Source organism: Mustela putorius, unplaced genomic scaffold (assembly GCF_011764305.1).
Source record: "Mustela putorius furo isolate JIRA1106 unplaced genomic scaffold, ASM1176430v1.1 tig00000275_pilon_pilon_pilon, whole genome shotgun sequence".
Taxonomy (NCBI): Eukaryota; Metazoa; Chordata; class Mammalia; order Carnivora; family Mustelidae; genus Mustela; species Mustela putorius.
The window spans coordinates 2,507,203-2,533,329 of NW_025421341.1; the positions used below are offsets into that span (position 1 = coordinate 2,507,203).

The window sequence follows — 26,127 nt, forward strand, 5'->3', positions numbered from 1 at the left end:
TGCTCGTGTTTGATATTTCTCTGGCTGCAATAAACCAGCAATTGCCGTGGCATTATAAGCACTGCAAGAAAATTATGAGCTGGTTTTTCCAGTGTCCCTGAACTTCACTGTTATCTCAAATTTGCGGAAAGTTAGATGGAAGAAAAGAAAGGATTCTTTATCACAGACTTGGTTACCTCCTAAGGGACTGAAAACCCACTTTCTGTTGTTCGGGATGTGGCCCTGCAGAGTGCCCTGGGACCTCTTGAAGGGACTGACGGCCCCGAAGCCGGTGTTTCTCCTGGGATTCTTGGACTAGAGTTGCTACGTACTCAAAATTTAATGAAATACTTGGACTTGGTCGGGGATGTTCTGCGTAGCAATGGAGCAACAGAACCACGCAATCAGGAGAGTCTGAAATAATGTATCCCTCATTTGCAGATAAGCACAGGGTATAATTACTGAGTACTCAGCATTTATAAAAAATATGCAATTCTAACAATAATTGCATTAATGCATTAAAAATATTAACTAGTGGCATCTTACCTGTAACAACCTCAGCCGTTGTTCATTGTTGAATCTTTCCACTGCGGCCCAGAACCACCGGATTACAATGTGATTGTCATGATACCCTATTGACCCAAACAGGAAGGCCCACGTTACTCTAACTTTTCTGTGTTAGGATGACAGGACAGCATGACGCGTCAACAAAAGACCTCCAGACATAAATCATCATCTCGGATTCTTTAAAGGTTGTTTATCGTTTAAGACTAAGGAATAACATTGTAAATATGATCACATGAGTGTCAAAAGTCAAACAAAAACAACACTAAATGAAGCTAGGAGGTCTCTGTTTCCATTTAGTGGTCAGTAAATAAAACAAGTGGGAAGAAGAACAACAAAGTTGTTATTTTAACCATATCATTTCTGAAAAAGATGATTGCCGTGACTGGAAATGAATAACTCTTTTGGTCATTCATTGAAGAAATTTTCAAGTATCGCTAGAACAAGCACTATAGTAAGCTTGGAGGTAACAGAGGCAAAGAAGACAGATTACAGGGCTTCTGGTAAAGGAGAGATACAATCGTCAAATAATTACACAAATATGTAATTGCAAACTATTTTAAAATTACATACAATGTTCAGATTTTTAAATCAAATCACTTTTTACTAATGAAAAGGCAAAAGTAATTTTATTACTTTAATTTCTTCAACTAATAAATCCCATATAATCCTTAATCTAAGTGTTATTTTTAATCCCGTATTTTAGTAGAATTTAATAAAATGTCAAAAGTATCATCCCCAGGGTGGATTAAGGCAATATTGAAGATTCCAAAATCTTTCAGTGAAGGAAGTTTAAGTTCAGAGAGAGAGCTGACAAGGATTAAGGAACAATTAGTGATCCAAACCGGTTCACTGACACTAGTGACACAGCCCCTCTAATTCTAAGTCAGCGGAAATAAATCCAAAGCAAAGGTAAGTAAAAAATGATTTTAATTTGAATTAAATTAATTCAATGCTCGTGTGTTTCAGTGGCTGTAGAGTTTGGGGGAGATTTTGCCTTCCTGTTTATCATTTGATCAGTGATGCTGAGTGGCCTCTGCATCTTGGATTCCCAAGAAAGGGATCCAGGTGAAGGGTAAATGTGCTTCTATTGGACACGGAGATTTATAGGCTCCACATCCACTTGGCAGAGATGAGCTCGTTGGTGCTAAGCAAACAGTTTTCTCATCTTTAAGTACGTTGGCTCTTTATAGCTTGTCTGACCTTATGAACTGGCCCCTTTTGGCTTCTGCTTTGCTGTCTGCACCCAACCTTTCGGAGGAGGACAGAAATGTCTCTTCAGATTCTCTATCAACAGCTGCCTTGTGAACATACGGCAGTGGCAGCAGGCTGCCTCCTCGTTCAGTGCCAGCGACTTGGGTTAGCAAACAGCTGGGCGTCTCAGCCATTCCCCTGCCTCCCTCCGGAGCACTGTCTTCCCAAGGATGTCGTTTGGCAAGATTTACAATAACCATGGAAACGGGGACTCGATTAGACACATACAGCAAATAAAAGCTTACAGCATATAAATGCAAAGTGGCTGACTGGATGAACAGCATTGCTATTAGAATTTCCTGGCGGGGAAGAGCTAATGAGATTTATGGTAAGATGCAAGTTTGACAGCGTGCTGGAGAAGCTGTGCTCTAGTTCATAAAAAGAATTTGGTTAACAAAGTTATAATGACCAAGGCTGTATATGGATTATACATGGGGCCAGCTGGAAGAGACACACCGCAGCAATTGGTTTCAGAAATAGCAGCAAGAGAGACTGCAACTTAATGCGGCCTTTCCGAGAGAGCGGGCGAGCGAGGCCAGCCCACGGCAGGCGAGGAGCTGGAGGGGCCAAGGCAAGAACAAAAGCAAGTTAGCAAATGTTAAGGTATTTTCATTCTAACTCCACACTTGAAAAGGTGTTTTGAAATCTCTGTTTCCATGTACAGATAACTGGAGATATGTTCCGCTTTCAGTCTCTTCTGCTGAGTGATTAATTCAGTGACTTAAAGTTTGTATTTTTCACTCCCAAGTTCAGAACTACTGCTAACCTCTTACTTTCTGAGCTGAGTTAAAAACCAAAATCCAAAATCAAAACAAAAACAATTGCTCTTTGTCAAAAACTGTCCCCCTGCAATAAATTTCAGAAAATGTGTTCTTTCTTTGCTTTAAGGTATGGAATAAAAACTTTAACTCTGGATTGTCATCAGGTCCCTTTCAAAGTGTCCCAACTCAGGATCAAATCCAATGGTTTTAAGCGCAATTACTAATTGAAAATGTATAGTGATGTACAGAAATACCACTTGTGAAGCTTCCCATGTGGTGAACTGTCATATAAATGTTTTAAATAATCTTCTAGTAGAGCTTCCTTTTCAGTTGAACTTAATGCTTGAATTTAGAAAGGCCTTTTCAATAAACATCTTGAATATTGAGAACCATGTCTGATTCCATTTATGTGTTTCAACAGTGAATTATAACTGAAAGTAGTTTAGTGAAATGTAGAAAAACTGTGTTTGCGCGTTAGGAGGCCCAGAGGGTGTGTGACTTCAAGGTTTCGAAGGAAGGGAGAGAGGTGGGATTTTGACCAGCTGGACGTGAGCTCCTCAGGGCTTCCCTCACAACACCATAAAACAATTACTTAGTGTTCCCATGGTCACGTTTCTTCACAACAATTAGGAGTTATGACATCCTCAGAGGAGGTGTAAACAGTCCCTCCTCCACTTGACAGATGAGGTAACCAGGAGCAGACGAGAACGTACCTTGCCCAAGGTCTCAGAGGAGACTGCAGCAGACCTATGATTAGAGTACAAAGTACTCTGCCCGTCCTGGATTCTGAGACTGGCGCGCTAACCATCTGCTTCCCCTCAGTGTGAAACTAAAAGTCCAGCCATCTCTCAACCACATCTCACCTCCTCTGTATTCTGTGTTGTTTCTCCAGTCACTCAGGTCGATCTCGGCTGTGCCTGCGATGACCAGTTCCAGTTCTCTTGCATCGAAAACAGACACCAGCCTGGCATCCACCACCTGTGGAATAAAAAGAATGCAGGGCATGGCTTATGAATCAGGAGAAATCTCAGCTACCATTAAGCCTCATCAGAAAAGGAACACACAAGGAGGTTGAGGAATGTTCTGGAAGCACTCCGTGTAGGCACTTTGAAAACTGTAAAGCTCTCAACAAATACAAGGTATTTTAGTACAATATGGATGATCTTTTCCTCAACAGAATTTTGATTTTACAAAACTGACCACTGGTGAATCCGGTTTGTTTTTCTCCTTGAAAAAAAGTCCAGTGCTCCTCCGCAGGAAGTCACATGGAGTATTTGTAACAACTCATCTGAACCCTAGATACCATCGTTTCACATATCACACAGATATGTGATTACCCACATCTAAGCACGAGTAAGACCTACCACTTCAATGCTGTTAGTGGTCATTAAATCGCGAAATGCTACCTGATTTCCGATCATTTTAATTCAGTGAGCTCTTCTAACAGGGCATTAAGGCTTTTTCGTCTTCTTGAAACATATTAAAAATATACTGGAGTTTTTAAATCGAAAGAGCAGTAGTAAATCCACCAAGAGAAGAAGGGAAATACCGCACAGAGAGCGCAGTCAGAGGGACTGCGGTACCCCAGAGTCCCCGCCGCACAAGCCCACTCGTGCCGGCTTCACCTCATAGAAGCCGCGCACTAGGCTCTCCGTCTGCTGCACGACGCCCCTCTCAATCCGCCACTTCACCATTCTCTCGATATACTCCTTCTTGTTCTTCTCTGTGACTGGGATGTTGGCACCCCCTGGTTTTAATTCTCGTTCGGTTATCTGAAATCAAAAAAATAAATAAATAAAAAAGGGCTGAACATAAAGCAACATTCTTGATGTGAGAAGAACACTGCTCCCAGTGAGCGGAAATCAGCCAGCCAGCTACCTGGCCTGGCCTTGGCCCGGCACAGCCCACAGGCAGCCGGCGGGTGTGTGTGGGGGGGAGTGCCAGGGGAGGTGCCCCATGGAGCCACACAGAGCCCAGGCACTGTGGAAAAACCAGGCATTGAGCTGATATCTGAAAGCCTCAGTAGTTAAAAATTGATGTACCGTAAGTACTGAAGGTTAAGTTTTAAACCCTGACTAAACAAGTAAGGCTTTCCAATGAAAATCAGTAGGTTCCAGATTCTGGCCCACTGCTATTTGAATGTTTGGCAAAAACATATTTTCGTAAGTTCTGTTAGGGTTCAGAATCAACTACATATAGAAAGCCAATATTTAAGTAAAGATTTACTTTAATGAAGCAGAATTACATTCAAGTGAATGTTAAATTGAGAACTTCTTTTCCAACACGAAATTTAGAAGACCAGCCAAATACTGATGTCTAAATAAGAATATTACGTATGAACCAGTTTACAATTTCTGAAAGAGATCTTTTAAAACCAATCCTTCCACCAACTTTGGGAAAAAACCGATATGATTTCAAACCTTCACCAAAACATTATTTACCTTCCTTCAGCTTTGAAACAACCAATTTCCATTCTTAAATATGAGTGAGAGTTAAGTACAAATGTCAATTAAATAACTGAATATTCAACTCTGGGGTAGCATGGACTTTTAGAAGCTATGCTTTATACAAGACAATTCCAACACATCTTATCTGGATATTTTAGTTGGAAATAAAAGATTGCTTCTAACACACAAATAGTTATATAGCTTATAACACACAGTTACCACAATCTATAAATCAGAACACCTTCGTCTGTAGCTGGCATTAAAATAATTTTTGTAACCAAAATTACTATAACTGTACGCAGACCTAGATTGAAACCACCCGACAAGCCACAAATAAGTAAGTGCACGATCTTAGCCACTGAATTAATTCTTCACCAACCATCAGTCTTTGATTATCACACTTAGTCACCAGTGAGTCACAGACCTGCCCGAAAACTTCTTCATTCACAGTGAATGTAAGGTCCAGGATGTCATGGATGTCATTGTCTTTCATCCACTGCAGGCTCTGATGGAACTCCTCGTCAAGGTATTCTAGATCACTCAGGTCACACAGACTAAGACGACAGACAGACAGAAACAGATATGTAGGTATGACTATCAGCCAAATGCCAAAGACACGAGGAGAGGTACCAAGAATTAAAGGCAAGAACAAGATCAACTAAATGAACGGTGATTCCTGCAACGTTCTTAGTCAAATTCAGTAACCAGACTAGCTAAATAATTCAGAAATCTGGTATAAGATTTTAAAATCTGGATATATAAAATGCCTTAAATCAACCAGCCTATCCTTTCTTTTACAGACACAGAACTGGGGTGCAGAGAGTGGCTGCATTTTCCCAGTTACCCACGATTAACGCCATCGTCATCCATGATTAACGCCAGAGCAGGAACTAGAACTCTGGTTGACAACTTGACTTCCAGATTCGTTTGGCTAGGTTATACTACCTTAAAACACTGTTCTCCGTCGGGCTCTCTGCTCGGCAGGGAGCCTGCTTCCCTCTCTCTCTCTCTCTGCCTGCCTCTCCATCTACTTGTGATTTCTCTCTGTCAAATAAATAAATAAAATCTTAAAAAAAAAAAAAAAGGGGGCGCCTGGGTGGCTCAGTGGGTTAAGCCGCTGCCTTCGGCTTGGGTCATGATCTCAGGGTCCTGGGATGGAGTCCCGCATCGGGCTCTCTGCTCGGCAGGGAGCCTGCTTCCCTCTCTCTCTCTCTGCCTGCCTCTCCATCTACTTGTGATTTCTCTCTGTCAAATAAATAAATAAAATCTTTAAAAAACAAAACAACAACAACAACAACAAAAACATTGTTCTCCCAATCTGAAATTTTTTGTATGTTTCAATGCTGTACTTTAACTTTGTTATTTTTTCTCAAGGACTAGATTCTGTGATCCACATTCACCTGTGTCCCCTTTTTCTTCATGGTCCTTATTCTTTCTGTGTTTCTGAAAACAGCAAGCCACAGAATCTCTCTACAATTATAATGGTTTTCAATACTTCTCTTTTTTCTACACAGAGAGAGGTGGAATTATTATTTTATGGTCCTATTTTAAAGTGGTAACTATTGATTGGCTTTGTTTTGCTTTGTTTCCAAATTCCCTCCCTTCAGCCTAACTTCAAAGACCATTTTGCTTGGTTCCACCTAACCATTTATTAGGCATCAAGTATGTGCCAGACATCGTAACAGCTACTTGACAGTTACTGCCCTCAAGGAGCTAATGGTCGGGTTGGAGAGACAGGCACACAAGGAGGTAAACTCATATAAGGTGATGGTGATAGCCGAGGGTGGGTAGCCCTTGTAATGTGTGTATTTTTCTATGTATGTTACACTCCACTTAAAAAAGCCCAGATAAGGTAGATACAGGGAGCTCTCACAGCAAGAATGCAGAACATTTCCTTCAACTGGAGATTCAGGAAAACCCTTCTGAGGTAGATAATACCCACATCAAAATTTGTAGGTTCTTGAAAAGCTGGAGAAGTGAAGGGGAGTGGAGGAAGACGGGGAGCAGGACGAAGGGGGAAGGAGAGACCAACATGAACCAAGTAGGAGGGCATGGAGTGTGGAGAACACGCAAGCATACTGGGACGATTGAGTGTTGACCGCGAGACAGAATGTCTGCAGAAGGTGGGAAGATTGCTGGGACCAGGTTTTGGTTGGATGTCAGTTTAAGGACCTTGGTGCTTCAGAATTACCAAAAGATTTTAGGACAGGAAATGACATGATCAGATGTGAGACGTAACTCTGAATTGTTCTATCTGGAAGTCACGGTACAGAGAATTACTTAATATGTTAGTAGAGTGGATATTAGATGGTGGAGACAATTAGTCGACCGCTATGGTAATCTGGCTAAAATAAAACAAGAGTTTCATATTTCGGGCACAGCTATTAAGGGTAGGCAGGAGAAGATGCATTTAAGACTTACTTAGGAGGTAAGCATGGGCATTAGTAAATGGTTTTCTGGGGAGCATAAAGAAGGATATCAAAATAGGGGTGGCGAAGGAACTCGTGTTGCAAGCCAACTCTGATTAACTGCCAGTCTTGAGGGCTGTAAATTGAAGAACTCCCTGAGGCCACAACGAGTTCAGTGGGAAAAAGGACCATAAACGATTTGTGAACTACACCAAAGCAATGGAGTGGGAGGCAGGGAAGAGTAGAGTAGGTGCCGCGTGCTTGCCACCTCCACCTCTGTCTGAGGGGGACTCCTGATTTCCGACCAGTCACCTGAGAGTACTGGCACCGTGAACTGTGATGAGGCCCAGAGGAGAAGGCACACTTTCAGGGACACCAGTAGAGGAACAACTCACAGTAAGTGCGTGGGGTTGGGGTGGGGGGTGTTCAACAACAGCAGAAGCCGCAGAGTGGTCCAGTAAGACAGAGACTGAAAGACATTCTTCAGGAGCTTCTACGGAGGGCGCCTGGGTGGCTCAGTTGGTTAGCAACAGGCTTCGGCTCAGGTCACGATCCCAGGATCCTGGGATCGAGCCCCGCATCCCACATCGGGCTCTTTGCTCAGTAGGGAGTCTACTTCCCCTTCTCCCTCTGCCTGCTGCTCCCCCAGCTTATGCTCTCTCTTTGCATCAAATAAATAAAAATAAAATCTTTAAAAAAAAAAAAAAGCTTCTATAGGTTACCGGTGGGAAAGAAGCCAGGCCAAAGTGTGTTGAGGGCACATCGCAGAGACTGCTCTTTCAGGAAACATAGATGAGAAGACGAGAGAAGGACTGACATGGTAAAGATGCAAAATGGGGCTCTTCTCCCAGTACCCATCCCTTAAGACTGTCCCTTCCTCTAGAAGCTCCTTGCCAGGAGCCCCAAGAAAAAAAAAAAAAAAGAAGATGCAAAATGGGACGGGGAGGACCCGAGGGGCAGATGGACAGTGCCCAGTTGCCCAGGGTTTCATCTGCCCAGACGCCAAAAGGGGGGAAAGCAAAAGCCTTCCTACTGACCCTCTTAAGAACCCATTAGAAATACTTTGTTTTCATTTGAAGTCTAGGTTTCCATTTTACTGAAGCAGGTACATGACCTTGGTCAGGGAACGAGCTGGCCTGAACCCAGCAGTCATTCTGTGCTTCCTCACTGCAAGTTTGAGCTACTACTCCCCTATTAGACAGTTGCCTTCTCCTGTTCAGCCTTGTAAATGACTACTGATTATAGGACAGAAATGTTTGCTCTACATTTTACAATAATTGCAATCTTTCGTTGTGGTAACGATGAAGAAAAGGTTCTGGATATGCTAGATTTTCATCTGCCATCCTAAATTACTGTCTTGCATATAGGGAGGTCTTCTCAGGAAAAATATGGGACAGCCTACCTCTAACAAACAAACAAACAAAAAAGTAAGACAAAAACAAAACAAAGGAGAATGAAAACTTAGCAGATGAAGTCTGCATAAAGCAAAATATAAAATGCTTCTCATAAAGGATAGGGGTTTGTGAGTCACCAAGAGTAACCCACAACTATTCTATTAATAATCAGCATTAATACCACAGGAATTCCAGTACTGTATTTGAAGTACAGTTGTTTTGAAGAAACATGTGTTGCAACAAATGAGAATAAACTTTCCGGAATAAAGCAAAACTAACACTTTAGGGGCAAGACAGAAGGAGAAGATCAGGAAAAACACAGTAACCATATTTGAAATCGCATTAGTTTCAGAAATCTAAGCACATAAATGACAAGCCCCTAAAAGAAAAAATAAAATATTTCATTTTAATGAAAGAAATACTGCATTCTTACATGCTAATTACACAAGCAATCAAAATTCTCTTACATTCTGAGAAGAGCTTTATAAAAGGGCCTAGTGAAGAAGGCGTCCAACAAATACTGATGTATAAGTGCGAGACCCAGAATCCTCCCGCTGAAGCGGAACCTGTGAAGGAAGAGCAGAAGGCAGCTTGCACATCAGGGAGCAGCTTCTAGGTGGTCCGACCTGCTTTCTAAAACGCGATCTAGGTCTAACCACTGAAAGTGTGTCTAAGACTTTCTGCTTACATGAGGTCCCTGAGAGTTCAAGTGCATTGCAACCTGGGTCTCCCTTGGGCCAATATTCACATCTACTTGAAAAAAAGCTGTTTTACTCTGATATTTAGAGAGCTACTGCTCCATCTCCGTCTCATGTCAACAGTATCCGCCATAGAGCACCCCACAGGGACACCATGGATTCCCCGAGAGCAGGCCTGTGAAATTTCCCCAAGCCGCTTTTAAGAGATGACAGAATGAAACCAGTGGTGGTGGGGAAAAAGTCTCCTTCTGGCTTGTTTGCATGAGTATCAGCAGGATTTCTCTAAGACAAACCCACGAGCAATCCCCTTTTGAGGAAAAGCCCCATCTCAGAGTGAGAGGGTTCCTATCTCTATTCTCTCTCAAACCCCTGCTGATTATTGTCACCATCCAAGAATTATGTTTGTGAACATCTGGGGGAGTTTCCTCATGGGCCATTCGGTTCTCTAAAATTTGAAAGCTCAATTCTACTCTGAATCATTTTGGAAACTTTGCTAAATATATCAGTCATGACTGGATCTGCTGAGAGGTCCCTTTATTTTCTCTTTCAGAAGTACTGTGGTTTCTACCTCAGGAAAGTCCAAATGTCTTCCAAAAGTGTAAATCCATGTTGAGCTTCATACAGTCCATTTGTAATTTCAGAATAAGGTAGCCAGTTTAAGATTAATATCCAGCAGCTTTGCTTTTCTCTTTGTCCACCTCACTTAGCACAACTGCAACAGACTCAGTTACGAGGACTGCAGACTGCAGCTACGTGGGGTTATTCTGAAGACTAAGTCCTACACGTCAACTCCTTCCGCCCACCGGTATTAACCTTCATGGCCCGAAGAAGCTTCTCCCGCGAGTCCTGCTTACGGTCTTTGTTGTTACTCCCCGTGGAAATAAGCAGGAGCAAGCAAAGAAGGGGTTATAAAGATATTTAGCACGTATAAATGCAGGGACTAGAAAAGATGTAAGGATGTTTGGAAAGAGAACAATTTGGGATTTTTAGAATAAACGATCTTCAGAGGGGAATCCTACACCAGTTTTCCTGGATGATTTTGTGTGAAAAATTAGGAAAGGGGCAATGCCTGGCTACAAACTTCAGTGGCTACAGGGTAAGTCACTGCTGTGACCACTCCATGTCCTCTGCCAGGGCTCTCGTCTACACAGGGTAAGTCACTGCTGTGACCACTCCATGTCCTTCGGCCAGGGCTCTCGTCTACACAGGGTAAGTCACTGCTGTGACCACTCCATGTCCTTCGGCCAGGGCTCTCGTCTACCATCAGTTCCTCCAGGGCATTTGACCTGCCACTCCCTCCTACTAGAATACCATCACCCCCTCAGCCAGTGTCCCAGCTGCTCTGTCCCAACCCCAGGGTTGGCCACTTCCTTAAGGGTGCTCCAGAAGCTGTCTGACCTCCGGGACAGGACCTTCTCCCACCCTACCTCAGAATTCAGAGATGCCCAAGGGTGTAGAGAGGGGTCTAGGGACTCCGCCAGGAACCTAACATCATCTGGAACTCCCTTCCAATGGGGGAAAAGCTTCTGAATTCTACCCAGTTCACCTGAAATTGGTCTTTTGGAATATAATCTATCCTAGCCTGGAGAATGCCTAATATTTAAATTTGACAACAAAAGTAAGAGTCAAATGAAACTGAAAATAGGTTTTTCTCCAAGGAGGAAAGCGTTAAAAGAAATGTGGCTTCCAATAAAAACTAATATCACAGAAAGCAACTGAAGGAAAGTGTCGGGGAAAAAAATACTTACCATTCGTGGTGATTGTCTACGAAAGCAGACATGGGACTTATTTGTACTGTGTATGTGTCATTGGCTGAATATTCAAATAAGCCATAATATGGGTTAAAGAGTTCTCTGGATACGAGGAAGAAAAATTCTCTGGAGGGTCCACTGTAATCCAGCCTTTAAAAAAATCCACAAAAAGAATAATGTTATAATTTTTTCTATATATTGGGCATATTTTCTACAGAGCTCAACTTTTTTTTTTTGATATTTAAACTTTATTTTTTTCAGTGTTAAAAACTTTTTTTTTTAAAGATTTATTTATTCATTTGAGAGAAAGAGTACAGGAGCAGGGGGGAACAGAAGTAGAGGGAGGGAGAGAGTCTCAAGCTGACTTCCCACTGAGACAGACTGCGCAGCAGGGTTTGATCTGAGATCACAACCTGAGTTGAAATCAAAGAGTTGGACACTTAACCAACTGAGCCACCAAGGGACCCCCAGAGCTCACTTTCTATAGAACACTCATTACAACTCTAATTGCCCACATATCTGGACTATCCAATCCAAAATAAAGTGAATTATCTTGAGTCCTGATCTCATCCATGTCTTGACCTAGAATAGTGAAATGGACATTTCTGTGAAGCATACCCAAAAACTAAAGCTACACACAGATAATGAACAGGCAATATGACACTCATTTGCTTATATGTATATACATATAAAAAAGGTACATATTTTCAATGTCTGGAACGAGGTAATGGGAGATAGGAGTACATTAGGAATCCTTTATTTATTTAAAGTATTCCTTTAAATACAGAGAGTATCAGCTACCTACATCCATGGGACATGGAGTTCTTATGGATTTCTGAAACATTCTGAAATGGGGGAAGAAAGAGACATTTGTGAATTGGTAAGAGAATAGTACAGATACAAGACCCCCTAGGAAGATCAGAGGCAAAAAAAAAAAAAAAAAAGAAAAAAAAGAATGATAGGGTTCAAGCAAAAACTTTAAATTATAAAACACCAAGGAAAATTATAGACAAGTAAAATGAGGGTGTCTAAAACTTCCTAAAGGAAGGCATTTGGAGAAGAGGCTGAAACTCTAGCACCTGAACTACAGTGTAAATTCCATTTAACTCACAAAGACATCAGGGTCAAAGTGAAGTATGAGAAACGGTTGTGTTAGCTTTGAGGAATGACAAGTGGCCAACAATGCTGAGAGGAAACATGCAGCCAAGAGGAGTCTGCAATAAAGCGATTTGATATGCTACATTTCAAGTGAAGAAGACAAAGTACATCTATTCCCTGATGGCGAGCCGACGCAGCGTTCAAAGACAGGAGGGAATGCTGGAGGGGACAAAAGCAATGGGAAGCTGGGTGGTGGGATTTTACAAGACTTCTTTTGTTCACTGTATTTTTTTTCTCTTATGGAATTTTCTCTAGGGGCATTACTGCATATATATTTTTTTTAATGAAAAAGAAAGAAAAATCATCTGAGTCTTGTCCAGTGAAGGGACTGCGTAATAGAGAAAAATTGCCTTATTAGAGGTGAAGACTGAGATGGGCTACTAGTAAGAAAAATGAAATGGCTTTTATAGGTCTTAGTTTATAGGTCTAAATAACATTTACTTAGAGGGGCACCTGGGGTGGCTCAGTGGGTTAAGCCTCTGCCTTCTGCTCGGGTCATGATCTCAGGGTCCTAGGATTGAGACCCACATCGGGCTTCCTCCCACAGTCCTACTTCGGGCCACTGACGCCATGAAGATCAAGTAGAATGTTTCTTCCACTTGAATGTTCTTCACATACTTAGAGGTGTTCTTTCCACAAATACTTGAGTGCCTACTATAGTTTGAGTACTAACCGAGATGTAAAGACAAAGTTTTTTTGAAAAGTAATTTTCTATAGGAACTCAAAGTTTAGCCATTTTGATATCTCTGGTCTCTGCACCCTCCCCCACTCCTGAACCTGCCATGTCTTTCAGTCTCCTCTCAAGAAGGGCAGGGAATTCCCTTGCCATCTTGGTCCTCTGTTCGGGACACTCTCCAGGGTGGGAAAGTCTGATCTCAAGGGTGGTGTCTAATACTGATCACAACACTAGGTTCAGTCTTGTCAGCACGGAGCTGAGAAGGAGCCCTTACCTTCTCTTGCTGGGCACGCTTCTCTGCTACGGCAGCTTAAAGCTACCTTGCCTTGCGGGGCAGCCACTTTGTCGATTCACGAGCCAGTCATCAGCCCAAACCTCTCACTTGTGCCCCTTTGCCCAAGACACTCCCGTCCTGACTGCAGGTCTGTATCTTCTCGGAACCTAAGTACTAGACCAGAATTCTTTCGACTGAGTTTCACTTTGTGAAACGTTACCATGTTCCAGTCTACCCAGATTCCTGAGGATGCAAAACATCTCTCTAAATTTCCTATTAATGGTGAATTTCATCAGCAGACTCCTGTCTTTCCAGAAATAGAGAATGCCAGTTAAAGGCATCTTGGAAGTCATTTTGTCCATCACCTCATTTTACTGAAGACTGAGGCTGAAGGAAATCACAGACTTGGATCAAAGGAAAGCTGCCACGGAGACTCTAGGGCTTAACACAGGTCTCCTGACCCCACGTTTACTGCTCATTACTCCTTACAGCCTACTGGTCAGTACACTTTAAATGTCACCAAGACTGATAAAAATGCTGCTTATGAAGCAGGGGTCAGCAAACTATGGCCTGTGGGCCAAATGTGGCCCATCCCCTGGCTTTGTAAATAAAGTTTAATTGAAATGCAGCCATGCCCATTGTTGACATGTTGTCCTTGGCAACTCTGCTACTCTAGTGGCACAACTGAGGAAGTAGAACAGGAAATGTATGGCCTGCAAAGTCTAAAACATTTCCTATCTGGTCCTTCACTGAAAAAGTTTGCCAAAGTAGGATAGAAGAAAGTAGAGGGAAAATGCTATTTTATTAAAATACCTGGCTTCCTATAAACCCTCCTCTATAGTGAAGACCCCTTCAGGCAATACAATGACTACGATATCCTAGGATATATGCAACCTTAAGAATGGTCCAACTACTAAGCATGAGCCTGTGAACGAACTCTGGTCCACAGTGGTCCCCGGCCTGCAGGGGTTTTCAGATACCATCAAGGCACGTGACAGATAAGGGTCACAGACAGCTGAAACACGGGCCAGTTTTATGAGTCAGTTTTCTTATAAAGAACAACAGATATAAGTAAATGAGTCTTTAGCTGCTTAAAATTAAACTGTGGCATTCAGTTTGAAATAGCAGGTTTTCTCTGAGCTTCAATTCTCAGTGTTTTCATAATACTGCTCTTATCAGAGTGTGTTATAATAATCCGTTTAGGCGTCTGCCTCCCCTATTGGCACATCTAGGCTGTAACCATACTGAGGGCAGGGGCTGTGTCTTTCTCATTTCTGTATCCCAAGTACTTTATTTTATTTTATTTTTTTAAAGATTTTATTTATTTACTTGAGAGAGAGAAAGAGAGAGGGAGAAAGTACAGGCAGGGGGAGTGCAGAAGCAGGCTCCCCCCGCAGAGCAGGGAGCCCAAGAAGCTTGATCCCAGGACTCCAGGATCAAGACCTCAGCTGAAGGGAGATGCTTAATGGACTGAGCCATCCAAGCGCCTCCTGTATCCCAAGTACTTAAGCCTGACACACCACAGGGGCTCAGTATCTGCTGCTGAATCTGTAAGTGGAGCTCTGATGCTCTCTAAAGAAAATCAACATAATTTACATTGTTATTCGACATCTAGCAGAGAGAATAATTTTGCCCAAGCTCACCTTCAGGGGCTGTACTGATTCAGTGACACTAATAGGTCATGCCAATCCCTGAAAGACAGCTCAGTTTGCACAAGTGTCAGGATTCACTCCGTGAGCTACACCTAGAAAGCCTGGTCTGGTCCTTTCCAGGGCTCCTATCTTCTAATAATACAGTTGTTAAACCAACAAAGATGGATCTCACTGATTTGTTCTTTATGGTAAGAGCTGATTCTGCTGAAGATAAGATGAATGTTCCCTGAAGTCTTAAACTGAAAAATAAAACCCCTTTTCCCCCCAAGAGAGAACAAAGTTAATAATAGTTCCTCAAGGAGGAAAATGGATCTTCTCTAACAGCTCAGGTTTTTATCTGCTTTTTTTTTTTTTTAACTCTAGCAGCACTGACAGAGCCAGTGTAAAGCCAAGACTGTTTTTAAAGTCTGATCTGATTATAATTCAAAGCTTATGCATATCTCAGACCGGGTCGTGGGTTACAAATTACATATGTCCGCCCACTTCAGGAAGGCATGTCCTGGTAGGGCACCTCGTGCATGTGCTCCCTGTAACCGTGTCTCAGGAACCTCTTCCACATAAATAGTTAATATGTCTCAGATCACGGGATCGTATGCTACATTCCTGTTTGGCCAGTTTGGTTGGTTCCAGAGCCAAAGGCTTGGCCCGGAAGTACAGAAACTCCAGACAACGGGTGTGTAGCCACACCACAGCTGCATCTGAGGGCATTTCGGAATAAGCACAGATGTCTTTAGGGTGGCAGTGGAGTTCTGAGCCCATGAAATGCTGATAAAGCATTTTAAGCGACCATCTCGTTGCTGGGCCGCCAGCACCCAAGCAGTCAGTGGTATCCAATACTTGTTAAAGTGATTTTTTCGCTGTAGCCTCCTGTTCTGCATTTTCAACTAAACATCACTGAAAGCAAAGTATTCCAACGCAAGTCAGTCACTGAAGGAAAGAAGAGGAAGGCGCTGGGAAGTCACACCATCGTTTCCTATAAATTTTCTGGGAGAGAGAAAACGCTTTGCTTTCTTAATAGCTGGTTCAGGCACATGAGGCCTACCGACTCATCTTCTGATTCAGTGTCAGACATTTATAGCAGCAAGGCCGAGTTCCTGAGCCACTTAAGGAGGCCTGCTGGGTGAGTAAGGGATTTTGCAAGCAATTAATATGACAAACAAAGTGTTACCTGCTGATGTCAAGCCAAAGTCTGGATACGGTAGCGCCCTTCGGCGAGGTTTGGGTTACTGAGGTTAGCCTGCAAAGATCTCTTTTTGGAAGAAAACAAGCAGGACCATAAGGTTTCACTTGCAGCTTTACAGAATTTTGAGGAATAAATGGTCAAACTCAGGACCCCAAACAACTTCTAGCAAGGATGAGACCAGTCCTATGTAAGAGCTGCTGGTTATTTCATAGCGGAGATGCAGGCAGACTGTTCCAGATCTCATCCTCCTCGTGACTTTGATTGGTGTCTCAGGAGAAATATCACAGAAGGAGCTCATCTGTTTAAGAACAGAGGGGGAGGCGACGGCACCCATCCCCTCCCTCGTCAAAGTGTGGTTTTGCGAGACAGACGACCGATGCCAATAGATGGCACCTTACATATAAGGAACTCACTCTTTCTTAAAGAAAGGTGCCTTGTACAGATTTGGCCGTGGAGGGAACAAAGAGGCGAGGCAGTCACGGTGTAAACATCCTTTCCTTATCCAGGCCCTTATGTCCTCCCTGCTTGGGGTACGGAGAAGTTAATGGCCCAAGACACCTTATTAGAACACAACAGTCCACCTAGCTAAGTCTTGATCCCACATGAGCTTTCGTTGCTAGAGCTTTTAATTCAGAAGAAAATAGTATGCTGGAGAACATGCAGTGCTCTATTGGCCTCCTTCCTACAGAAGCAATTTCCAGGCAGACAGAAGCCCAACAGAGAGAGGCAGCCACAGCATGTAATTTCCCACCACATTTTGTCGAGATGACTCAGTTTCCAGCCATTCTGTCACTGCTGACCTGCCACCCTTCCCACTGTGCAAGGCCAGATAACCAGATTAACTTGGGTGGAAAATGTAATGACCAGAACAAAACGCCAAGTTCTGACCACATTAAATCACAGTAGTTTGCTTAGCAACTGTCTACTTTTTGTAAAAAGCCAAGCATAACATGAAGCTCTATTTTAGCAAAAAATAATAATTACTTATCAACTAATACACTTCCAATAATAGGCTCTACAACTCTATGTATATCCTAAAAAGTGAATGTATCTTTCACCAGTAATCTGAGATTGATTTTTTAAAAAGACTTTATTTATTTATTTGAAATAAAGAGAGTGAAAGAGAGCAGGAGAGGGGAGAAGGTCAGAGGGAGAAGCAGACTCCCTCTGGAGCTGGGAGCCCGATGTGGGACTCGATCCCGGGACTCCAGGATCATGACCTGAGCCGAAGGCAGTCGCTTAACCAACTGAGCTACCCAGGAGCCCCTACTCTGAGATTAATTTTGCCTTACATGGAATTTGTAAGTCATCTGGTAAATTTCTGACTATAAATTTTCCCATATTTCTCTTGATTCTCCTCTTCCATTTCAGAACAATCTTTATGTGTGTTTCAGATCTATGCAACGAGACAGCCAAAAGCAGAGCTGAAGTGTCTCTATGAATCTGCTAGTTCATACTTTCTTGGAGTGCGGGCAGGTACAGTTTTCTTAAAAATAAATCCCCTTCCTTTATGCCCTAACTTCTCTATTGTAAATAAATACCCTCATTATGACAGGTAGGGAATATAATCACTGAGACAGTACCAATAAGAATTGCAAAGTATTATTCCCCCATAGAGGAAAATAAACTTGACATCAGCAACACAAAACACTATTCTACAGATACACCACTCCCCCTACGAATTTGGACTTTTCACAAAATTAACTGTTTCTCTCTATATATATAACTCTACTGACCTCCACTGCAGAAGGAAGTGTACACGTGCCCAAAATTATAATGGGGGCAGCCACTCACTATCCAATAAGGAAATAAGAAAAGTTCGGGGAAACATTTCCTAAATCGCCCCCAAATCCTGACTATATCCTTTCTTTCAGTAAATGTTTCATTTTAGAATAGTTTTTTATTTACAGAAAAGTTGCAAAAAGAATATGGAGAATTCTTGTATATGTCATACCCAGTTTCCCTCTTATTAACATCTTACATCGTATATAGTACATTAGTTATAATTAATGAACAGATACTAAGGTATTAACTAAAATGCATACTTCATTTAGATTTCCTTAAATTTTATACCTAATGTCCCTTTTCTGTACCAGGATCACACCCAAAGCACCATGTTTACATTTAATTGTCCTGTTTCCTTAGGCTTCTGCTGGCTGTGCCAGTTTCTCAGACTTATCCTTGTTGTTGACGACTGTGACAGTTTGAAGGTGTACCAGTAAGCTATCTTAGAGGATGTCCCTCCACTTGGATTTACCTGTTGTTCTTCTCATGAATAGACTAATATTATGGGTTTGGGGGACAAAAACTCTAGAGGCCAAGTGCCATTTTCATCACATCATATGAAGGGCCCACACCCTAGCATGATGTATCACTGCTGACTTTAACCTTGATCACCTGGCTGAGAGTTAGTCAGGTGTCTCCATTCAGGACTTGCTTCTTTTCCCCCTTCTCAAACTGAACTATCGGAAGAAAGCCATATTATGTGCAACCCACAATTACAGAGTGAGGATTTATGCTGAATTGTTTGGAAATCTCCTGCACAGAAGACTGGTCTTCTCTTTATTTATTCATTTATTTACTTAATCACATATTTATATTAGTACAGATATTTATTTTATACTTTGGGTTATAATTATAATCCAAACTTACTTTAATCATTTTCTTGCTCAGACAGTTAGGAGACCTTTCCATCGGCTCTTGAGTCCCTCTGACATAGCCTCATCATTGTGGAAATTTTGAGCACTTCTTTATTTTCTGACACCATAAGACACTTCAAGCCCCATCTCGTATATTTCCTGTTCCATCCTAGAATCAGTCATTTCCCCAAGGAGTCCTAGTTCCTTTTATTGAAGAATGATATTACAAACCAAGATCTAGTCACTGGGTGTATATATTTTAAATACCCATTACTAGGACTAGACATGAAGAACTTACAAAGGGACACATTTCATGAGCATTAAAATTAATGAGGGGAAAGTGACAGAAAACTCCCAACTCCACATTTATAGGTCCATGGAAAAATGCAAGTTGATTTTCACTTTGGCTATTTATTACAATCCAGAAAGAAATGACATTATCCTTAATTTTAATGCAATGGAATCAATGTGTTTGAGAAGGTGGCAAAGTCTAAAATAACTTCTTAATTTTATATTATTTTGAGGTTTCCATTTTTCAGCAAGAGTGCTATTTTATTCTTTCAAAACAGCATTATGTATTCTCAATGCCTTAGTAGCAAAGTGTAGTCTAATCTAATAATCTCTAGGTACAATATCGACAAGATAAAGCCATGAGACCAGAAATCACGTGACCCTATTACTCCAGCTTCAAAGGGCCTTACGCAGAGGGGCTTGATTATGGCTGTTCTGTATGGCTGAGGTCAAAATTCAAAGCGCCCCCCTCTTGTTTTCCCTCTGGGGTTACAGCTAGGAGACGGGTGATGGAAACAGGCAACATCTGGACATTGGTGGCAAGCAGATAGAGGTATCAAGCCATACTCAGTCTAGGAACAGATGCCATCAGTCCAGATCACAGGGCGACTACTTTAGGATGATCGAGCATGATAAGCATCTGCTCTATTCAAACTTAAGTACCAGGGCTTCCAAAGACTCTTGCTTACGTCTCTAAGATCTCAACAAACTATGGTCCAAAACAGAAGGAGAGCAGCTGGAGCTCTGGGGGAGGAAAAGTATTCCCACCCAAATGAGACTGGTTACGTAAGCAAATGTCTGGAATTCCACGCACACCTATGACTTGGCTTAAAACACCTGCCTTCATTTTCAGTTGTACACCTGCATCAGTAGCATAAGCTAGCATAAGCTAGAAGCCCACTGCGGCCCTTCACTAACCAAAACAAGTCTCAGGTAAGCTTCTGTCCAATTCTGTCACCCAGTACTGTTTTCCCATATAACATTCTACTTTCAGCTAAGCCCAGCTGGGACATTATACACAGAATATGTGACAAGAGCAGGGGTTATCAGTCCGCTGGAATATTCAAGATCCTTGGGTAGGAAAAAGTTCTGAAAGACCAGAGTTCAACAGTTTTACCTCTATCCAGTGCTGGCCCAAGAGTCCCGGGTGAAAGAGTCCTGATTTTACTGCTATCTAGTTCCATTAGCACCTGCAAATTACTTTTACTTGGGAGCCTTCAAAGTAACCATATGCTGAATGGCTGCATTTGTTGGATGTTAGTCCTAAGAGTCTATAATCTAATATACTTCATTCCAAGGCAGGACCGAGAACGGTAGCTTTAAAATGATCCAAATTAAGAGTCAATAAGACAACCAGAGTTCAGGCCATCATGTAGAACTTTTTAAATTTGCTGTACTGATGGCTGGGTTACGAAGGAGGTGCTGAGACTCGAAACTCAGATCTGAAATGAGCAAGGAGGAGGGGTCTGGACAAGAGGAGAGCTGTCACCTTCCCGAGAGTTATAGGAGAATGGCTGTGTTTATTCCGATGCAGTAAAAAGCGTGCAGGATTCTTCGCTCCTTCATTCCTGAACACTTATCTCCGCGAGTGCACTCATGGAAGACTCGCAGAAAGCCAGAGATGCTGGTCTAGGGCGGGCTGTTATTTTGGTAGGCATGTTGCTGTCCCCCACCAAAAAAAGAGAAAAGCTGGCAACAGAGAAATAAGAACCGAGGCCCAGGAATTACTGCTGTAGAAGCTTCCTGGTAGCAGAGCAGGATTCTAGCTTGATTCCAATACGGAGCTTATTTAACAGGTGAAGGCTGTTCTACTCACACCCAGCACAGATAAAACCATCACAGACATTAGAATTCAACCCTTGTTTTTTCCCTCAATGCCCCACTTTTTCCCCTTTAAGAAGGAGATGTAGAGAGAAGAAACCTAACCAAACTTCTGCTCTCAAAAATGAGCTATAGTTATGAGTATTTACCAAATAATTTCTCTGTCAAATGATTTAAAAAACAGAGAAAGCCATTAAAAAAAGAAAGGAAAAGAAAAAAGAAAGAAAGAAAAGAAAAAAAAAAGTTGAGAGGTTTATGCGTCTGAGAATGGCATTTCCTGCCAGCATGGTTTCCTGTGTCAGGCAGCCGCAGCGACCATGACCATGTGGTGACACAGGCCTCCGCAGCCCAGCCCGAGCTCCACATGCCGCTCCTCTGTTCTACTCACCCTTCCTCCCCGACAAATGTGACGTACAGCTTATTTCTCTGCAAGTCTTTTCTGGAGTAGCCCATGATCTGATTAAAAGCATCTTCCAGTAAGTGATCTCTTCTGATAATTAACCTGTCCATAAAAAGACAATGTGAAAAACAGATTATTTCCTAATCCTTATCTTTCTAGAACTGGGCAGTTTTGATCCCCTTCTCATTTACCATGGTTAACCGGGGGAAAGGGGAGCGACTTAATACACTTCTGGCTGCAATAATGCATATTTGTCTTGAACTCTTAACAGCAGAAGCAAAAATTACCTTAAGTGAATTGTTGGTGAGCAAAGCACCCCACCTACGACATATAAAAACAAGTCCCCAGCTCTTTCTGAATGGTCAAAAGAATTTATCCCCGAAGGAAGACGATTTTAAAACAATACAAACACAAAACTTTTGTTTACTAAGGAAGGACAACCCGATGAGGTCATGTTTTAAGCACGAAGGCACCTAGACAAGGAATTCAATTACTAAGTATGCATAGAGATGACTGTGCACCAGGAGAGAGAAAAAAAAGGAAAAACAACAAACCAAACCTCCCCATGTTCTCCAAGGCTGTCAGGTTTATGCCTGTGCTTAATTTAATTTTTAAATTAAGTGAATCTGAGATTCCCCAAGTGACAGCTACAAATGAATGATACTTGTGGCCCATTAATCCACTTGTGATGATCATAATGAAAGTCATCCTGAAGTGGCTAAAATTTGCCTTCAGTGCAAATAGTCATGGAAAGGGAAATATAGGGAGGCTGGACACAAGGAAAGCTGAGCTTCTGATCTCCTTTTTTGTTTGTTTTTAAGAAGTCTTTCTGCCTAGGCATGGAGTTCAGTGTGGGGTTTGGACTCATGACCCTGAGATCAAGGCCTGAGCTGAAATGAAGAGTCAGATGTTTAACCGACTGAGCCACCCAGGCGCCCCTCCAGACCTTCTTAAGTGAAGGGTGAGACAGGCAAAGCTCGCAGAGGCGGGTGCTTGGGCAGGCCGACGTGTGTTGAAGGGTAAGGAAACCGGGACCTGAGAATACACCTGAGCCAACCACTCTGCGGGGGAGCCCTGACTGGGGAGCCGTGAGACCACCCCTGGACCTCTTCGCAGACCCCTGGCGTCATGGCAGTGTGGCTGTGGAGACCCTTCCTCCCCTGACCTCTCTCCGGGGGCACAGGGATCTCTAGTGGGCACATGAGGCAGGGGTAGAATAAAGGGATAGAGGAAGGAGAGGGAAGTAGGGAATGAAAACAATTCTAGGCCAGATAACAGGACGATGTTTAAATTTCCTCGTTCAAGTTGGGGAAAGAAAGGCAGAAACAACAGTCATGACATAGTTCTTTGGACAAGTGAAGCTTATTCCACGGAATAAAACAGAGCTGAGCAGTGTTCCCACACTCAGGTCAGGTCAGGAGACAGTGCTGCGCCGTAGAGGACACCGTGCCAGCGTTTTATCTAACAAATAACACTGTAAGTGAACAGAGAGGCACTTTTCAGGAGAAACAAATTAGCTTTTTATTTTGCCTATATTTTTACAGGGAACATGGTGTTTGTTTTAAAACCTTAAGCTGAATGGTGCTTAATTCCAGAACTCTGTCATAGATGAGCCTGTAACTGCCACATGCCACAGTAATTACAGCGGCTAAAACAAAGGCTGTGATCCCAAATTACAATCCGTTCGACGTTCCCGACCGCATGCCATCTCCTCACCGTCACCCAGCCCTGAGGTCTGTATTTTGACTTACTTTAATTTCCCCGGGCCTTGTCCATATCCTTTTGTCTCTAACTTCCTGTAAAAGTTCCTTAGTTTGGCTTCAAAGTCTCGCTTATAAGGGGCTGGGGCGCGGGCATTGGCACGCTGAGTACCTGCGGCAAACCACAAAAAGAGAAGGTCTGGGTCTGTGCAATGTCCCGCTGTTCGACACATCACGGTGACAAAATACTGCCGGGGGCTGAGGCCACAGGCGACAAGGGAAAGGACACAATTAATTCAGCGGCTTCGCTTTTCACCTCCCCACGTCGGAGGTTCTAGCAGAGCTGACCCGAAGTCTTACATATTGCTGTGTGGCATTTTGGTTGAGAACAACAATCCTGTCTGCATAGTTACAATGGTGCCCATGTGTGTCAAATATGTTTCCCTTTTCAGTCCCAAGTCATAGGAGTCAAACAGAATGACTCATGTCCAATTGGAACTGTTCAGGGTGAAATATCTCCCTCTGCTCGCTGCTGAGATGATATCACGGCAATTAGATAGGAAGTTACAATGTGAAAGTATGTGGTGTATAAACCAAGAACAGTGCCTTTCCAGACTTTGCCCCGTGAAAATGGACAAAATGTACAAAATGATTCTTAGATATGCACATAAGAATTATTTCAGACTTATAATCACATACATTTTCGATTGTAGGGTAGGATAATCTTGATATAAACAGATAATTCTGGCATAACTGTAGACTCACATGCTTTTTGGCTTCACAAAGAATAAATAGTGCGATTTAGTGCGATTTGTTCACTTTTAATATGTACCAAGCGCTAGGATCATCCGCAGATAATCTAAAGATGTTTCATATGTCATCCAACAGTAGGTTTCATTAATAACGTGTAAAAGTAACACAGTTTGTTCCTCTTTCTGCAGAAAAGTCTAGCTTTGTACCACAGGGTGACTAACCAACAAACTGGGACAAAAAAATGGATGATAAATATGGGAATCAGACGCAGAGCCATGACAAAAACACTGCACATGAAAGAGCCATGAAATATTTTGCAACACAGTGAATGGGACTGGAAAACAGAAATTGTGAAGTCTTGTGCATTACATACCACATAAGCTCATTAAATATTTCTTTAATGAGTCAACTAAGTGATTACTGTTCATTGCTAACACTGTGTCAGAGTCAGCAACGTATGCTCAAAATGAGTAAGGCAGGACTGCTGAAGTGGATATTTTGGTTGCGAAGACAGAAATAAAACAAATCAAACAATCAGATAGATAATTAAGTCCTAAACTAGGAGGTGAACTAACTATAAAGCACAGGGGACAAAACCACATAGACTTGGGCTGTACCCAGCCCTGATGACCTATTTTGCTTGGCATACAATTGTTTTTAAAGATTTTAAATTAAATTCCAACATTTAAAAATTAGGAGATTTCAAGTAAAAACAAAACAGATTTTCTCTTGAAGATCTCATGGGAGCTCTTGCAACAGCTGGCCTGCACTTTCCTTAGGGCCACATTGGGCAGCTGTTCCATTAAATGAAGTATGTGCCACAACCACTCAATGATACCGATGGCTTGGCCCCCCTCGGTCTTTGCATTTGGGATCAGTGTTCCAGAAAAGTCATGGCAAATGAGGATAAGTAGAGATCAAGATGGAAAAGGCCCCAAGGAGAGGGCTTTATGGGGGCCAGGCCTTGTAAACAGAGGAGGATCTGCATCTTACACGGGGCAGGGCAGTGCAGGCTGGGAGAAGCCCTGCAGGCTTGTCTGGAAGGCCCCCGAGGAGACTGACCCAGAGCACAGGGGAGTGCTGCGGAGTCACTGGGAAGTTTCCTCAGAGGGTTGGAGCCAAATTATGTGAAGAATTTTAAAAAACCCAGCTAAGGAGTTTGAGTATGGGGCGGTGAGCCGTGGGAAGACGTTAGAGGATCCTGAGCGAGGCAGTTACAAACCCACGGTGTTTTTTAAAGCAGGGGTTTTCAGCGTGTGTTGGGTGGATTCAGGGCGGGAAGGAGAGGAGGCGTTTTGCGGGGGGCGACCTGGCCGGGAGTCCTGAGGGGACTGCGGTGACTCGGAGAAGCGCACACAACATGAAATAAGAGCTGCCAACAGATCGTAAGTAGGGAAGAGACATGGGGAGCTCTGACAGCAGCATCGAGCTTTAGACAGCAGCAGCCGCTGTCATTTGTGAAGCGCCTGCGGTGCGCACAGAGTCATGCGCTTTCCAGACAGGATCCTGGGAACCCTACGAAACCGGCACGATGCTCCTCGCCGGCACCGCCACTCGGTGACTAAGGAAACTGACATCACGTGCCGGTGCGTGGGCGCTGGGACCTGAGCCGGGTCTATGGGACCCTATGAGCAGTGTGGGACAGGCTGGTGGACGGGGCACGTGAAGCTTTCTACAGACTGTGCTGGGGACGAGAGCCATTCAGGTGGATCTCCTTCCCCGGCACTTGAAAACACAGTCCTGGGGTTCCGGTGAGAGATGAGGACCACATCTGTGCACTGAACGAGTTCGGGCAGCAGGATGCTTTGTGAGTTAGCTGTTTCTGACATTATCTGCAGAGAGGTGATGACTAAAGACATGGGGAAATGTGTTGGGGTATTAAGAATGGATTTTAATAAAATCAGCTACCAATCAATGATACGTCTAGAGAACTGTCTGCATGTTTATGAATCTTTTACCCAAAGATCTAAGATCTACGTCATAATGGAAACAAATAAACTTGACCTTAAAAGCTCTAGGATACAGAACCCTCTTACGCAGTGGGTTCTCAATCCTCACTGACTTAAGAAGCTCTAAAAAATCCCAATGTTCAGGTCACACCCAAGACACATTACATCAGAATCTGTGGGGCGGGACGCAGGCATAAGAGTTTTACGCAGCTCTCCAGATGAATCCAATATGCAGTCAAGGTTGAGAACCGTCACCCCCTACAGGAAGAGCAAATGTAACCAATGAAACATCTGGAGAACATCCAGAGACCGACACAGAGGCAATGCTTCCCCTGTATTTGAAAGGCATCATTTGCAACATGAAGGATCGTGATC

General features: G+C 42.9%; 1 protein-coding gene and 1 long non-coding RNA gene across 6 annotated transcripts in view; one reads left to right on the forward strand and one right to left on the reverse strand.

Moving 5' to 3' along the window:
- Positions 1-26,127, reverse strand: part of HECW2 (HECT, C2 and WW domain containing E3 ubiquitin protein ligase 2) — a 224,044-nt gene that overhangs the window by 16,252 nt on the left and 181,665 nt on the right. For 3 of the 4 annotated variants that reach the window (XM_045078497.1, XM_045078499.1, XM_045078500.1), the window contains 8 exons: positions 23,102-23,222; positions 21,339-21,452; positions 11,254-11,406; positions 9,275-9,373; positions 5,430-5,559; positions 4,184-4,330; positions 3,422-3,536; positions 526-611 (listed from right to left, as the gene is read on the reverse strand). In XM_045078497.1, the coding sequence (XP_044934432.1) occupies positions 526-611; positions 3,422-3,536; positions 4,184-4,330; positions 5,430-5,559; positions 9,275-9,373; positions 11,254-11,406; positions 21,339-21,452; positions 23,102-23,222 (965 nt within the window). The remainder of the gene's footprint in view (positions 1-525; positions 612-3,421; positions 3,537-4,183; positions 4,331-5,429; positions 5,560-9,274; positions 9,374-11,253; positions 11,407-21,338; positions 21,453-23,101; positions 23,223-26,127) is intronic. The other variant, XM_045078498.1, reaches the window with a different exon arrangement.
- LOC123391639 lies at positions 15,652-25,718 on the forward strand. Of its 2 annotated transcripts, none has more exons than XR_006606328.1 (5): positions 15,652-16,136; positions 17,594-17,675; positions 22,172-22,369; positions 22,895-23,083; positions 23,992-25,718. It is a non-coding gene; the product is annotated as an uncharacterized LOC123391639 (long non-coding RNA). The 2 variants fall into 2 exon arrangements; XR_006606329.1 differs by having other exon boundaries at positions 22,175-22,369.